The 16,795-nt window shown below is 32.1% G+C and overlaps 1 protein-coding gene across 5 annotated transcripts; it reads left to right on the top strand.

The window, feature by feature from the left end:
* The first annotated feature begins 256 nt into the window (after positions 1 to 256).
* Positions 257 to 16,295, top strand: LOC143076826 (serine/threonine-protein phosphatase PGAM5, mitochondrial-like). 5 transcript variants are annotated; one of them, XM_076252714.1, is made up of 5 exons: positions 257 to 473; positions 3,270 to 3,457; positions 4,435 to 4,649; positions 6,238 to 6,368; positions 16,001 to 16,295. In XM_076252714.1, exons 1-5 carry the CDS (start codon positions 301 to 303, stop codon positions 16,155 to 16,157), a joined length of 864 nt encoding a protein of 287 aa, XP_076108829.1. In that variant the 5' UTR covers positions 257 to 300; the 3' UTR covers positions 16,158 to 16,295. The 5 variants fall into 5 exon arrangements, with proteins under 5 accessions (XP_076108829.1, XP_076108828.1, XP_076108831.1 ...); XM_076252713.1 differs by having other exon boundaries at positions 259 to 473; positions 6,235 to 6,368; XM_076252716.1 differs by lacking the exon at positions 16,001 to 16,295 and adding an exon at positions 9,588 to 9,931 and having other exon boundaries at positions 259 to 473.
* Positions 16,296 to 16,795: the final 500 nt, after the last annotated feature.

Genomic DNA, 16,795 nt, shown 5'->3' with positions numbered 1-16,795 from the left:
CATTTTTTGAAAACGACCCATATGGGGAAAATCTGGTATGGTATTGAAAAAAATCTGGATTCAGAATATTTTTTTATCATCTGCTTGACCGCTAATGTATCCAGTACCGACTTCTAAATAAAATTTGTTTGAATCTACGCTCAAAAGGGGACATGGTCTAAAAAACATATGGTGTTCCAAAACACCAAGGAAGATCTTTACAAATGGTAACAGGTTAACAAGTAACAACTGAAAAAAAAAGAGATTTGTTGGTATCCCTCCCCTATCTAAACAGTCCCCAAGTTATCACTACTTCCCAGCATGGTTTGGAAGCGTTGCCTTTTGTTTTGTAAAAACAATGCACTTGGATTAAGCGGTTTTGTAATAGCTAGTGGGGTTGTGTTGTACGAAAAATGTAAGATAGATGGAAATGTCTTAGCTTCATGGACAACAAATTTTGAACCCTCAGTGAAATGGGATTATAATTGGGACAGGTAAATGCAAAAATAAATTGTCAACATTTGTATAAGTCATGTAACTTAAGGTTCATCATAACAAATGGACAAATATGGCCGTATTTTCACCTCAAAATCTACTCTGTGTACAGACTTACCTGTGCTGTTTTGAAAGTTTTAATGCCTAGCATCCACTAGATATATAAAAGTTAAATGCATTTTTTGTTTAAGAAAGATATAATCTTTCTTGGTTTTTGATGGGCATTTTTTTTCCTTTCTGCAGAAGGTGTAAAAATAAACAAACACCTGAATTACTTTGATACTGTCCACTTACTGACTCAGGTAAACTCTTTAACTCACCCAAAGTTATGAAGAAACCTGTTGTCCAGTTCAATTAATGATAATCAAAACAATACAAACCGGTTTTTTACCTGACGGAGCATCTCATAGTTATACCACAACTTAGGTGATTTCACACCTTTTGCATGAAGGAAAAAAAATGCCCATCAAAATCCAAAAGAGATTTTATCTTTCTGAAACCCAAAATGCTTTTAACTTTTTTATATCTAGTGGATGCCAGGCATTAAAACTTTTCCAACTTCACAGGTAAGTCTGTACTCAGAGTAATTTTTGGCATGTAAATACAGCCATATTTGTTTGTTTGTTATGATGAACCTTAATATTAGTCCTAGTAATTATGATCTCTATAAAGGATATTTTTCATTTTTGCTGTTGTGCCTTCCTTCAAGCATTTGTCAAAGGTTTATTAGAAGGAACTGAAAAAATATGGCTATGTACATTTGTACCTGATCACTGGGAAAATTTTAGGCATGACAGGAACTACATGTAGGTATTTAAAGTTGAATGCATATTATAATTTAGAAAAAAGTTAGTATCAGGTCAGTTCGCGCTCAATACACTTTCGCACCCTACATGTTCGCACCTCAAATGTTTGCACCCAAGGATCGTTAGCACCCAATTTTAATCAAATTCCAGTTGAATATTTAGAAAATCATGATTGTTGTTTTAAATTGCTTTGATGTAAATACTGCATGTATTTAGCTTGGTATGAGTAAAACATTGAAGATTTTAAATGAAAAACATAAAAGATAATTGTTTTTAACGTGACAGCTTTATAGCCATGTTAGCCCCTATGATCTGATACAATGAAACAAAAAATTATAGCAATACACCATTTTGTACACTAACCAAAACTTGATTAAAATATATTCAACACAATAAAAAAAACATTGTCAGTATCTCACTTTATTTTGAAACAATGATATCAAGTTTTAGCAATACACTTACCAAAACATAATTAACATGATTAAGATTTATTCAGCACAAAAAAAAACGTTGACAGAAACCCACTTTATTTAGAAACAGTGATATTTATAGTATAACTAATCGCCGTATTTGAATATCAAAAATAAGACAACGCGTGACCGAACGACGCATGGATTAAACGAGTGCGAAGCACGAGTTTAATTCATAGCGGCGTTCGGCACAAGTTGTCTTCTTTTTTATATTCAAATACGGCGATTAGTTATTCTTTTTATTACATTGGTAAATGGCTTTATTCTATGAAATTAATGTAGAAAATGTAAGGAACTATATCTTTTTCCTACGCATTGACAATTTGTTTTGATCCGACGTTATCGACGTCTTAACAACGCCTATTGTTGTATGACGTCAGAGAGTGAAATAACCACGTTTATTTCACATGTGAAATTATCGGTTTTTATCTAACTGGGAAATCAATGTAATTCATTGCAACCAATGTAATAATTTATTTTAACAATACACTATTCAAAACATGATTTAGATTTATACAACACAAAAAAAAACATTGTCACACTTTATTTTTAAACAATGACAACAAATATACTTATAGGAATACACTTGCCAAAACTTGATTACAAGTTATCAAACACAAAACCAATAAAAATTGTACGCGAAGGTGTAGGGTTCAAACAGATTTTGGGTGCGAACATTTAGGGTGCTAATGTGAAAGGGGGCGAACGTGAATGGGCGCGAACGGACCCAGATTCTAAAAGTACACACTTGCCTTGAATTTCAGATTGTTAAATTCATGGTTTTTGGCTTACCTTCTCATTATTTGGTGTCACTTGTTGCCTCTATCAGGTGGTAGAACATTCTGATATTAGGTGAATCATATTTGTTAGACATGTCTTGATGTAATTAGAGCATCACAAAGAAGTGAAATGAAGCCCAGGCAATTATTGCAACTGTTATCATGGTTATATAAATCCAAATTTTTTTATTCCATGAATGTGTGCATATGATGTACATGAAGAACAAAATTTAATTATATAAAATCATAGTTAAAACATTGTAAAATTTAAAATAAATCAAATTAAAACCCATGAGAATGAAATTGCCTTCATATATCATGTATAATTAGATTACACAATCAATGACAATGTTACAGATGTTTTGAAAATAAAATTACACAAACAAAGGTCAAAACTGTAGTTACAGCCCTGGTGATATGCATAACTTCAATTTTGTTCAAATCATATATGACATAATATGTGTGAATGTACTGTAAACAACAGTCTCTGGTCCAGTTAAGAAGAATGGTTTACTGGACGAAATATTTGAAGCATTTTCAGTTGAACTGTGTGTCTGACCATGCTGACTGTGACATCTGTACATGTATATTAACATAGTAAAAATATTAAAGGCATGTATTGATTATCTGAAGGTTGCATATGGCATTTTCTATCATGTGGCTATGGCAAATGTATGGGGCAAATACAAACATGTACATGAAATATGAAATAATCTTTTTTTTTTTTTTTTTTTTTTAAGGCGAGATCCAAATAGTCTAGTTAAACCTGACAAATCAACAGAAGGAACAACAGAAAAAGATTTAAAGGATGTTGAAAATGAGATTAAGAAGAGAACTCCAACAGCATCAAGACATTTGTTATTTATACGACATGGACAGTACAACACAGATGGCAAAACTGACTTTGATAGATATCTCACTGAACTAGGTATTAAAAAATAACATTTTTTAGTGTTTAAATTTCTTAAAATATGTCGCTTTGCTAACATTCCTCAAGATATGTTCATTTTTTATCATTCCTTCAAAAAAGTTGATTTTATTTTAAAAATTACTATAAAATCTAACTACCAGGTACCCTAAATTTGAGGAATTATTGCGAGATTTACAATGGGAATGTGACTGGGTATTTATCACAATGATTACAAATCTTATCTGTTACATGTATCTGTATGCAGATTGACCTGAAATCACAACAATTAAACTCTCATTTTTGTACATTCTTCAGAAATTGCAAAAGTAAATGCAAACATGTAAAAATATCTGATTTCCATACAGTTATGATATTCTTAAGTTTGATTGACAAATGTTTTATTCATTGCCAACACACATGACACACACATGACACACAGGTTAAAATATTATAACTTTTTGTTACATTGAAAAATTATGAATCTGTCTTTAGCATGTTTAGGGATCCTGATGAAAAATAGGCGAAAGATACCCAAACTCATAAGTTGAAAACAAATGGACAAAGCCATGGCAAAAGAAAAAAAAAAACTACAACTACAACAAAACCAGAGTCCACTAAACATGACACTTTGTCACACACAAAAACTGAGTAATATAAATCCCAAAAAAAACGGAGGATGATCTCAGGTGCAGGTAAAGTATACAATGATTTTTTTTAGCATCTGTAATAGTTATTAACATTTACTTACATGACTTATATATACTACCTTAGAATTTTCATGTAAAAAAAAAGGTAGTCCCTTAGACATGACCATGATGACCATTAGAAATGTCAAATCTTTAAAAACAAATCAGGTGCAATAAATACTCTTCTCTTAAATCACCAACATCATGAACATGTAACATGTGTAGTTACATGTAGTATTAAGAGATAAAAAGATAACATATAGATCTATGAAAACATATTCATTTTATATGAACTTTTCATCATTTTAGGAAAAAAGCAAGCTGATTTGACAGGTCAAAGGTTAAAAGAAATGGGACATGATTACTCTGTATTGGTTAGCTCGACAATGACAAGAGCCAAACAAACTGCAGACATTGTTGCTAAAAGTATACCAGATGTCCCACGAGAGGAGACAGACATACTTAGAGAAGGAGCACCGATCCCTCCTGAACCCCCTATTGGAAACTGGAGACCAGAGAAAAATGTAGGGATAGATTCATTCACAGTAAATGTTGTAAACCATATAACTATACCCCACGCAACAAAGTTATATTGTTTTTCACCCGTCCGTGCATCAGTCAGTCTTGTTCTTGTCATTCCAACTCCTCTGAAACCACACTACAGAATTTCATGAAACCTTTTTAGATAATAAGGACATACATGTACTATGAGGATGTTCATATGGACAGGAAATTATGATTCAATGTTTTTAATAGGAGTTATGCCCCTTTGAACTTAGATTTTTGGCCTAAATATACTACTGCAGCAGTTTATCATTGTAACTCCTCTGAAACCACACAGCAGAATTTCATGAACTTTTGTAGATAATAAGGACATACTATGTAGATGTGCATATTGACAGGAAATTATGATTCAATTTTTTCACCATAAGTTATACTCCGTTGAACTTATTTGCCCCAATATACTACTGCAACAGTTTGTCATCACAACTCCTCTGAAACCACACAGCAGAATTTCATGAAATTTTTAGATAATAAGGACATACTATGTAGATGTGCATATTGACAGGAAATTATGATTCAATTTTTTTACAGTTATTTTATTTGTCCAGTGCAATGTGGGGGCATAGGGTATGTGAGTGCTCTCACTAACATGACTAAGGTTCTTTAATTTAGCCAGCAGTTTATTTATATAAAAGTTATGTGATGTGGTATGACATCCAATGATACGACTATATTCACCTAAGGACTAAGATTTCAAGACAACTGCAGCATACTTCGGTATCCATCCTGATTACTCTGCCAGCCTGTACCGTTAAAAGTTGTTGGTTCACTCGTCTAAATATATTCACCTAAGTTCAAATTTAGTGGATGTAAGCAGTTCTAGGCAACTGTGTGGTCTTTAACAATGAGAAAAAAATTCCATGCTGTATAGTCCACTCTATAAAATGCCTCAGCATGAAAACTATGAAACAATTCAATTGAGAAAAATAAAGGCCTAATTAGTAATAAAACAATTTATGAGAAACATAAATGACAGACAATATAAAAAAGATTTTTTTTTACCCAACAACATTTAGATATAACTATGTCTGATTCTTTGATAATAGTTTGATTATACTGAACTGTAGGACTGTTTATAAGAATATCTTTGTAAATATAATAATTACAGTGAAATATAAATGATTAATAACCTAAATAACTAAATGTTTGTCTACTTGAATAACCAAATGCTTGTCTACATGAATAACCAAATACAAGTCTTAATGTTTTATTTAAAATCTATAAGAATATATGGGAAGTTACAATGAATATCTACATATATAAGTACATGTAATACCTCATTAACAACCACATACATTACATTTTAGGGAATGATTTATTCTTATTCATGTTATTTGACTTCAAAATTTGCAAAAAAAGAAATAACACAAATATTAATATTGTAGAATATGTCAAACTTAGATCATCGTTTATTGGAACACAAAAAACAAAGTTAGGTAAACATTAATAAAAATCACCTGAAAATTAACTGAAATAGACTAATTATGAATATTTCCATTTTTAACTATATGGACATTTACACATGTATATTTCATTACATTTCAGCAGTTTTATCAAGATGGAGCTAGAATTGAAGCAGCATTTAGAAGATATGTACATAGAGCAGATCCAGAACAAAAAACAGACAGCTATGAAGTTGTTGTATGTCATGCCAATGTTATAAGATACTTTGTTTGTAGGTAAGTGTCATTTGAATAAATTAATTTAACCATGACCTTCATTTCAGTAAAAAATTCGTAAGGGTTCCACGGAACCCAGTGTCTCGCCTACTTTTGCTGTTAATCGCAGACTCAACAAAAATGAGGAAAAACATCAATAAAAATTTCTCTCTCGATACTGTCTTTTGATTGAAAGAAGCTTCCAAGTTTGGTAAAAAATCCAGGATAGTTTATGAATCTAATAAATGTTTTATAAACTTTAACTGCAGACTGTATGAAATGTTAACTGGAAGAAAAACTAAGTCCATTTATTAATAATTACATTAGATGTATGTTTCATTACAATACATTATTCTGATTGGCTAACGGCACATCATGTGTTATTTCTTAAGCAGTTGTATCACTCAATAAAACTTCTCATTCATGATGACACGAGGTCCCACAATAAAGTGCACAGGTAAATGAAATAAAAACTTGATAAAATGCGTGTTTTCATGATTCTATAGGTAAAAATGTTATTATAAGTATTGAATGCTTTATTTTGTAACTTTATAGGGTTGTAAAAGCGTTGTCCGTGCGCTTCATACAAAATGTACTTCGGTCAACGCTTTTACACCCCAATAAATTTACAAAAATGAGCATTCAATTCTTAAGTAAAATACGGAAAAGTGAATTTTTTTTTTTACAAAATTTACTTCTGAATAATATCTTTTGATCAGAAACAAGCTTTTGTCTAAGTTTAGTAGAAATCCAGGATAGTTTAAGAACATTATAAAAATTTTAAAAACCACAGAGTGAATGTTTTGTTTCTGGCAAAAAAACTAAGTCCATTCATAAGTAAAATATGGAAAAGTGGAAATTTATTTTTACAAAATTTTCTTCTTGATACTATCTAATGATCATAAACAAGCTTCTGTCCAAGTTTGGTACAAATCAAGGATAGTTAATGAAAGTTATTAAAATTTTAAAAACTTTAACCACAGAGTGAAAGTTATGTTTCCTTGCAGAAAAACTAAGTCCATTTATAAGTAAAATACGGAAAAGTGGAAATTTATTTTTGCAAAATTTTCTTCTTGATACTATCTTATGATCATAAACAAGCTTCTGTCTAAGTTTGGTACAAATCAAGGATAGTTTATGTAAGTTATTAAAATTTTAAAAACTTTAACCACAGAGTGAAAGTTATGTTTCCTTGCAGAAAAACTAAGTCCATTTATAAGTAAAATACGGAAAAGTGGAAATTTATTTTTGCAAAATTTTCTTCTTGATACTATCTTATGATCATAAACAAGCTTCTGTCTAAGTTTGGTACAAATCAAGGATAGTTTATGTAAGTTTTTAAAATTTAAAAACTTTAACCACAGAGTGAATATAATGTTTCCTCTATAATGTTTCCTCGCAGAAAAACTAAGTCCATTTATAAGTAAAATACGGAAAAAATGGAATTTTATTTTTACAAAATTTACTTCTGGATACTTTTTTATGATCATAAACAAGCTTCTATCCAAGTTTGGTAGAAATTCAGTATAGTTTAAGAAAGTTATTAAAATTTCAAAAACTTTAACCACAGAGTGAATATTTGTGGACGCCGACGATGAAATATAGGATCGCTTAGTCTCGCTTTTTCGACTAAAGTCGAAGGCTCGACAAAAATGTGACAGAATAACATTGTTGTGGGGTTCTTATGATCAAATTTATAAGGGCCTATTGAATCTAGTCGGCAATGCCATATAGGAATCATTCTCTCAGTCTGTTCCCTCATTTTTATGTTGTATGATAATTCAGGATGCCTTAACCTATGTTAACAACTGTTTTGCAGTGTTTATATCTTTTTAATCATGTGAACATTTGGGAAAATTGAAAGATCTTTTTGTGCTAGGATTACCAAGATTTTTTGTGGTAGAATTTCAAGCCAACTGAGATAAGGTATAAAATGCTATGCCAAATTATTATTGAACATGCAAATCAACAGCTATATGTATAATTATTGAGGAATGTGGATTGTGCATGTACTTGATGTTTAACTCAGCAGATGTGGACTTATATTATGATAATATAATATTTGAATATGAGGATAAAAAAGGAACAAACACAATGCATTGAATGTACTTATTGAATATGAGAATGGATTAGAAAAGGAACAAAAACATTGCAATGAATGATATATTGAATAGAAGAATAGAAAAGAAACACATGCATTGTATAGATGTAATTTAATGTAGTATATGTATATGAGAAGAAGGAAGGAAGCATTTACATTATTTGATAGCTCATAACGTGGATACTCTTTTTAACTGGTCAGGGTCAAATATTGACTGTTTCCAGGATATTCTGATATATTCTCATCATAAACTGCCTGTATTGATGGGTATTTAAAATAGGTAGGACAAGGCGTTTTAGTACATTCTATGCCAAAAGTTTGGAAAGTCATATGTGAAATAATGTACATGTAAATTATTAACAGCCTAACCAGAGAAGGATCAGTATTTAGTAAACTTATCTCCAGTTTGAGATTCGGATTTGTCTGCAGTTTACATTGGGTTTTTTTTTCTGATATAGTGAATTTGTTTTTTTTCTCAATGTTGTCTTTTCTATGGATTTACAGATTTATTTATTTTTCTTTGCTTGTGCCCAAGGTGCTGTACCACAATTATACTATCTACTTGAATATAAAATTACGATCGAAGATAGATGAAGTTGCTTTCTTCCTTTCGTTTGTGTTTGTTTGTTTTTTCAGGGCCATACAACTTCCTCCAGGTAGTGTGTTAATAAAAATTTTGAGTATAATATTCGTACTTCCACTTGGCATAGAGGCCTCGGTGGCCCAGTGGTCTAATTAATTACTACTGTATCACTAGCAAGTCAACACTGAGGTTGTGAGTTCGAACCCTGCTCGTGCAGGTGCACTCAACTACAATCTTAATTGACTAGGATTGTCAGTTTTCCTATGGTAGGTCAGTGGTTTTCTGCGGGCACTCTGGCTGCCTCCATCAATAACAACTGGCCGCCATGAAATAGCCTAAATGCGGTGCTTAAAAGTGGCGTTAAAACACAAAAAATCAAATCAATCATGTGTTGTCAATCGACTTGGCATACAACAAATCAGAATACTGGACTTGGTGTTTTGAGCTCAAAATTTATGCTGCAAATACTCAGTACAATTTCATAATGAATAGCCAAGAACCATGGCTAACAGCCTCAACCATGACAGTTTAACTTTCTATTTGTTTGTTATTACAGAGCCTTGCAACTCCCTCCAGAAGCTTGGTTACGTTTAAGCCTGAATCATGGCAGTATAACTTGGATTACTGTTAGACCAACTGGCCGAGTTGGACTTCGGACCTTAGGGGAAAGTGGATTTATGCCTGCTGATGTCACATCGGTTATGTGATGATAACTAAAGACTAGTGAGTGCAAAATTCAGTTGACAAAGAAGACATCAGTGTATAGTACTTTGTGAACAATAAATCTCAATTTGTCTGATCAGAATAATTTATATTTATTACTATATTGTGAAATAACCTTTTGTAGTAAAATCAATAAAAGCAACTATTAAAGGTAGATAGTTAAATCAATCAATCCTTCATCTGTGTTTATTTTGTTCATAGCCAATTGAATATAGAGTAGAAACACTTTTAATTCTGACAAGCAGGTCAAGTGATAAAATTGAGAATGGAAATAGGAAATGTGTCAAAGAGACATAACAACCCAACACAGCGTGAAAATCCCTCACCCAAAGACAGAAGAATTTAATGAGATAGAATTGCTAATGTGATTTTTCTGTAATTTTAATTTGCTGTTCATGAAGTTTTTATTTCTTTGAAACAGTGCTCCTGGTATAGTTTGCTTTCGTCTGATTGGTACAACTCTTTGGATTTTATGGTTTCTCAGTGCTCTTCAGCTAAAGGTTATTGAAATCCCACTTTTTGGATTTGTGTGCAACTGATGAGTTTAATGTAGACATATATTATATGAATAGTAAAACCTTATTCTAATCAAAAGTTTAACAAATATGATTGGTCTTTGACAGGCTTTAAATAACGTTTGTAATGCAGCAATTGTCATTTTTTGCTGATCTTTATTTTGGTTATTTACTCAAATACATTAATGTATGTATATTCATATAATTATATAGAGGACAAAACGTAATGGTTGACAATATGAAGTGGCTCCAGTTGATTATTTTCCTTTGGCATGTTACCATGGTAACTTATAAATATCATACATTTTTCCTTGCTTTCATTTAAAGGGAAAATGATTTTTTAGGTATAATATGTCTTACTACAAAGACCAAACGTGTTATCAGATGAACTTGCGCATAAATATTAGTAGTATCTTGATATCGGTTGAGGCAATCTATATTATCAGATCATACAACATAAAAGTATTGAGGGACAGAGAGACAGTCAGAATGATTACTATAGGGCATTTACACACTTATAGTTATAATTTGGATAACAAAATGCATGCAAGGAAAATTTGGCTTGAATTGATTTTTAGTTAAATTTAAACATATTTTATTAACTTAAAATAAAATGGATTGGACACAAGTAAAGCATACTTATGAATGTACTGTAAATACACTATTAATATCATTTAACAGGATGGAATTGATGTATAATATGTAGTATTTATGTTACCGATTATTATGTAACAGTAATGCATAATGGACTACATTTGCTACCTCATTTATACTGCGCAGATAACATCTAAATACAGAAAAGTCACAAAAAGAATCTATCAAAAATTTTCAAATATGACAAAAAAATCAAGGCAATGATTCATCATAAAAAAATAATTTAAAAAGTCACAATTACGAGGCAAAATTCACACACTTTTGTTTTGGAAAAAAGTATTAACAATAATACTGAATTCCTAAATTCAGAAAGTGTGAAGTCCATAAATCATGACGAAATCAAATACTGTCAACTAGAAGAAAGAATGTGAAACCATTTGATATTCCTGTCTTGATACAGACATTTTCCGAAGAAACTGATGAATTAAACATGATTATATGGCTAGCTTAACCTCTTACTTATATGACAATTGTTTATGGTTCCTTTATATTGACAAGATTGATTGAATTACCAAAATAGACATAATTTGTTAATATGACAATTGGGATCCAGCAGCACAAAAGAGGGACGAAAGATACCAAAGGGACAGTCAAACTCATAACTGCAAACATACATTACAGAAATACAACATTCATATAGAATTATAGTAATTTAAGAAAGCCTAATGGTATTTATAACAGCTCATTATTGTCGAGCCTGCAACTTTTGTCGCAGAATACTCAACATAGGGATAGTGATCCGGCGGCGGTGGCAGCTTTAGCTTACTTCTTAAAAGATTTATATTATATATGGTGGAAGACCTGGATGCTTCTTACTTTGTATATGGATGCCTCATGTTACGAAGTTTCCATCAGTCACATGTCCAATGTCCGTGACCTCATTTTCAGTGTTCAGTGACTACTTGAAGAAGAGTTAACATTTTTAGCTCACCTTTCCCAAAGAACCAAGTGAGGTTTTCTCATCAGTTGGCGTCGGTTGTCCGTCGTCGTTCGCCGTCTGTGGTCAGTCGTCGTTAACTTTTACAAAAATCTTCTCCTCTGAAACTACTGGGCCAAATTTAACAAACTTGGCCACAATCATCATTGGGATATTCAGTTTAAAAAATGTGTCCGGTAACCCGGCCAACCAATGGCCCCCATGGCTAAAAATAGAACATAGGGGTAAAATGTAGAGTTTGGCTTATATTTCTGAAACCAAAGCATTTAGAGCAAATCTGTTATGGGGGTAAAATTGTTTATCAGGTCAAAATCTATCTGCCCTGAAATTTTCAGATGAATCGGACAACCCGTTGTTGGGTTACTGTCCCTGAATTGGTAATTTTAAGGAAATTTGGCATTTTTGGTTATTATCTTGATTATTATTATAGATGGAGATAAACTGTAAACAGCAATAATGTACAACAAAGTAAGACCTACAAATAAATCAACATGATCAAAATGGTCAATTGACCCCTTAAGGAGTTATTGCCCTTTATTGTCAATTTTCAAAAATTTTGATAAATGTTTGTAATTTTTACAAAAATCTTCTCCTCTGAAACTACTATGACAAATTTAACCAAACTTGTCCACAATCATCATTAGGGTATCTAGTTTAAAACATTTGTCCCATGACCTCCCTGCGAACCAAGATGGTCGACATGGCTAAAAATAGTACATAGGGTAAAATGGAGTTTTGGGCTCATATCTCAAAAACCAAAGCATTTACAGCAAATCGGATGGGATATATTTGTTCGTTAGGTCAAGGTGTATCTGCCCTGAAATTGTCAGACCAATCAGACAACCTGTTGTTGGGTTGCTACACCTGAATTGGTAATTTTAAGAAAATTTTGCAGCTTTTGGTTATTATCTTGAATATTATTATAGATAGAGATCAACTGTAAACAGCAATAATGTACAGCAAAGTAAGACCTACAACTCAATTTTTGTAAATTTTTTGCAAAATATTTTAACTACTGGGACAAGTTCATTAGAGATAGAGATAATTGTAAGCAGCAAGCATGTTCAGTAAATTAAGATCTACAAACACATCACCATCACCAAAACAAAATTTTGTCATTAATTCATTTGTGACTTTCGCTTATGATATGCACTTAGACCAAGGTGAGCGACACAGGCCCTTTAGTTTGTAATGTTAAATTATCTCTTATTATTAGTCATAGGATAACTATATTTGGTATGTGCGTACCTTGTAAGGTCCTCATACCCGTCAGACATTTTCACTTGACCTCGACCTCATTTCAGGGAACAGTAAACAAGGTTAAATATTGGTGGTCAAGTCCATATCTCAGATACTATAAGCAATAGGTCTAGTATATTCGCTGTATGGAAGGACTGTACGGTGTACATGTTTAACTGGCAGGTGTCATCTGACCTTGGCCTCATGATTCAGTGGTCATAGTTAATTAAGTTTTTGTGTTTTGGTCTGTTTTTCTTATACTGTATGCAATAGGTCTACTATATTTGGTGTATGGAATGATTGTAAGGTGTACATGTCAAGCTGGCAGGTGTCATCTGACCTTGACCTCATTTTCATGGTTCAGTGGTCGAAGTTATGTTTTTGAGTTTTGGTCTTTTTTTTCTTATACTATATGCAAAAAGGTCAACTGTATTTGGTGTATGGAAATATTTTATGATCTATATGTCAGTCGCGCAGGTTTTATTTGACTTTGACCTTATTTTCACAGTTCATTGCTCAGTGTTAAGTTTTTGTGTTTTGGTCCAGTTTTCTTAAACTATAAGCAATAGGTCCACTATATTTGTTGTATGGAAAAATTGTTAGCTGTACATGCCTGCCTGGCATGGTTCATCGGACCTTGACCTCATTTTCATGGTTCATTGGTCAATGTTTAGTTTTCTTGGTTAATGTTGAGTTTATGTGACAGTTGTATTAAAGCTTTGTATTTATGACTATCAACATAATATCAATGATTAGTAGAGAAGGAGAGATATTTCAGCGTGTTAGTTCATGTATAATATCATCAGAATTACCCTAAACGCTTTACAACAAATCCAATCACATATATAAGTATTAACAATAAAATATGAAAGCCCATGTTATGAAATCCAAACATGGGCTTCGAGCGGTTCAAGTTACATCTTTTTGAAATTTTTAGTAGCTAAAGATCTGCTGGAGTTCGTTATGATTTAACAGGTTTTTTTTTCACCGAACCTTTTGTTTTCCCTTACTTCTAATATTGGCTTATGAAGGTTTTGAAGAATGTCATGGTAATTTATGGTGTCTTGACGGCTATAAAACAGAGTAAACAGTCATTTACGAATAATCTTAGCGTTTCGTTAGTTTAAACAGACACATCCAAACATTTGACTGAATCTAGGTAGATGTTATACAAATATATATAGACACGAAAAGAGTAACTCTCCTAAAATTACCTTGTGAAAAGCCCCTATCAACTGTTACGTCTTCTGGTTGTTAACCTTCTACATTGTTCTACTTCCACTCACATTCCTCTAACATTTTTACATATTTAACCAGTTTTTGTTGGATTCTCGTATTCCATTTTCACTCTTTTTATTGGTCTAAGGAGTTTAATTCTAATAAGACACTGTGTCGAAGACTTAGTCTTCAAATAAGTCTAGGATGAAAATATCAGTTTGCAGTCTAGTATTATATCTTATATTCCTACATGAAATCAGTCAAGGTGACTATTAAGTGGGTTACGCATTAGTGACCAGGGCCCAGATACGAATTCACACAAAAAAATGTGATTTTAAAACATCATGCTTTTCACGACACTTCACTATTTGCATGCACATTATGTGTTGTAGGAGATAACATGGTAGTGATGTTACTGATTATGTCTTATTCCCGGCAGCCTGTTTGTCTCAAATTTTGAATGCACACTTATATTTGTGTTTATCAAATCATGTGTTAGATTTGCAATTTTTGAATGATTCTTAAAGATTATATCAGTCCGGGTGTTTTGTGGCTTGCAGATGTAGTAAGTATTCCGTCGGGTATTTCATACGATGAAGATGCTTTTGATGGATTCATATCTTTGAACTATCCATTTTCTATAATGGGTATATATTCGATAGGGAATGTGTTTAGTTGTTTCTGGTACTTTTGTGGATTTGTCTGTGGTATCAGTAGATCGACTTTCTCTTATTGTCGCTGGTGAGTTAACTTTGCACTTTTAAGGAGATACTCAAGTGTTATAATTATCTGCATTTGATAAATTCTCTGACTGCTGTTAATAGGTTGTTTTTGTTTTTGATCCTTTTAGTATGGTTTTATTGATATATATTTCACCAGTTTTTCTACTGTAGGTCGGAGGATGTCTCTGATTCAGATTCAAACTGACCGCCACGAAATAGTTTATAGTGCTGATAGGGGTGTTTAACACCAACTAATCATTCAGTAACTTATAGTATGTCAATTTATCTTTTCGGATCTGTTGACATATATTTAAGAAGTGCCTATATTTTGTCCTTCATTTCGCGTAGCGCCTGCTAACGTTATGCATCATAATTTTGTTTAAAGAACCGACTCCTTTTATTTCACTTTGTAAAATTATGCACGACTCATGACGTGGCTCGGTTTATGGACATCTTGCCTTCGGGTTTTTGCACTACGGTACCATGTTGTGATATTTGTTTTATGGTAACAAGTTACTTCAAATCAGTTTATGGTAATAACTTACTTTACATCAGTAGGTAGGGACAGCTTTTTCGGTTCACTAAACAGCTAAGCCGATCTTGTCCATTATAATCTTCTGATTGTAAAAGTGTCCCTTTATTCTCCGTTTTGCTGTTTTGACTCCTATCTGTCAGAAGGTGGTTGAACTTTACAGAACATTCTGGTATCATACTATAATTCAATACCAATATATAATCAGTACGTCTTTGATGTTCTCAAAAGCCTATCGAAAGAATATCTAAAACAAAAAGGTAAGAATATCTAAACATGTTGACCAAACTCATTGAGTGAGACCAATTGCAAGTAGGTAAAGTGTTTTTACATGATATTTGTTTCCATTCTTTTCCCATTAAAAAACCCTGCCTGATCAAAACAGCCTAAATGGCAAAAGAAATCATATCCTTTTGTTTGATATTACAGAGCATTACAACTACCACCAGAAGCTTGGCTACGATTCTATCTTAACCATGGAAGCATTACATGGCTCACTGTCGGACCAAATGGACAAGTTGGGCTGACAACTCTAGGAGAAACAGGATTTATGCCTGCTAATGTCACATTCTATTCACAGCTGTAGTTCTTTCTTGATTTTATATTTATCAATAGCATTTCTTTATTTCTATTTCTATTAAATTTATATCATAATAAATTTTGTTTTAAATTCTATCCATTATCTATATATATATGCATTTAATAAACTAACTAATTTTCGTGATACATTTTTTTCGCGTTTTCTTGCCACCTTGAAGCATCGTTTTATTTTGCTATTTCCTAATAACCATATACAGGGAAAGGTTCAATTTTTACGAATTCTTGAACATTTATATTTGTTTAAGTTGCGAAAACGAATTGCCCACACATATTATTTGGTTTACAGTATATCGTCGGTGGGCCCACTAGGGAATTGTATGTACATCCCATATGCATGAATTTATCATTTGTATAAATGCGCAATGTATTTAAGTACGATACTACTTAACATAAAGATAAAAGCAATTAAAGCTAAATAGAGATGGAAATATATCCGTTTAGTGTAAATATAAACAGACATATTAATATAAAAAAAAAAGAACTCAAGAGATTAAACTACAGACCTTAAACATATAAAACAGTACTACATAACGTTAAGACAATTCAAACATATAACGTAAACATAAAATAACAATTCAATTTCAATTCAAAGTTTTATTGCCATATAAACTTCACAGTTTGTGT

The sequence above is a fragment of the Mytilus galloprovincialis genome, chromosome 5 (assembly GCF_965363235.1).
Source record: "Mytilus galloprovincialis chromosome 5, xbMytGall1.hap1.1, whole genome shotgun sequence".
Classification (NCBI taxonomy): Eukaryota; Metazoa; Mollusca; class Bivalvia; order Mytilida; family Mytilidae; genus Mytilus; species Mytilus galloprovincialis.
The sequence above is the reverse complement of the archived record's forward strand: the minus strand, read 5'-3'. Positions and strand labels throughout refer to the sequence as shown.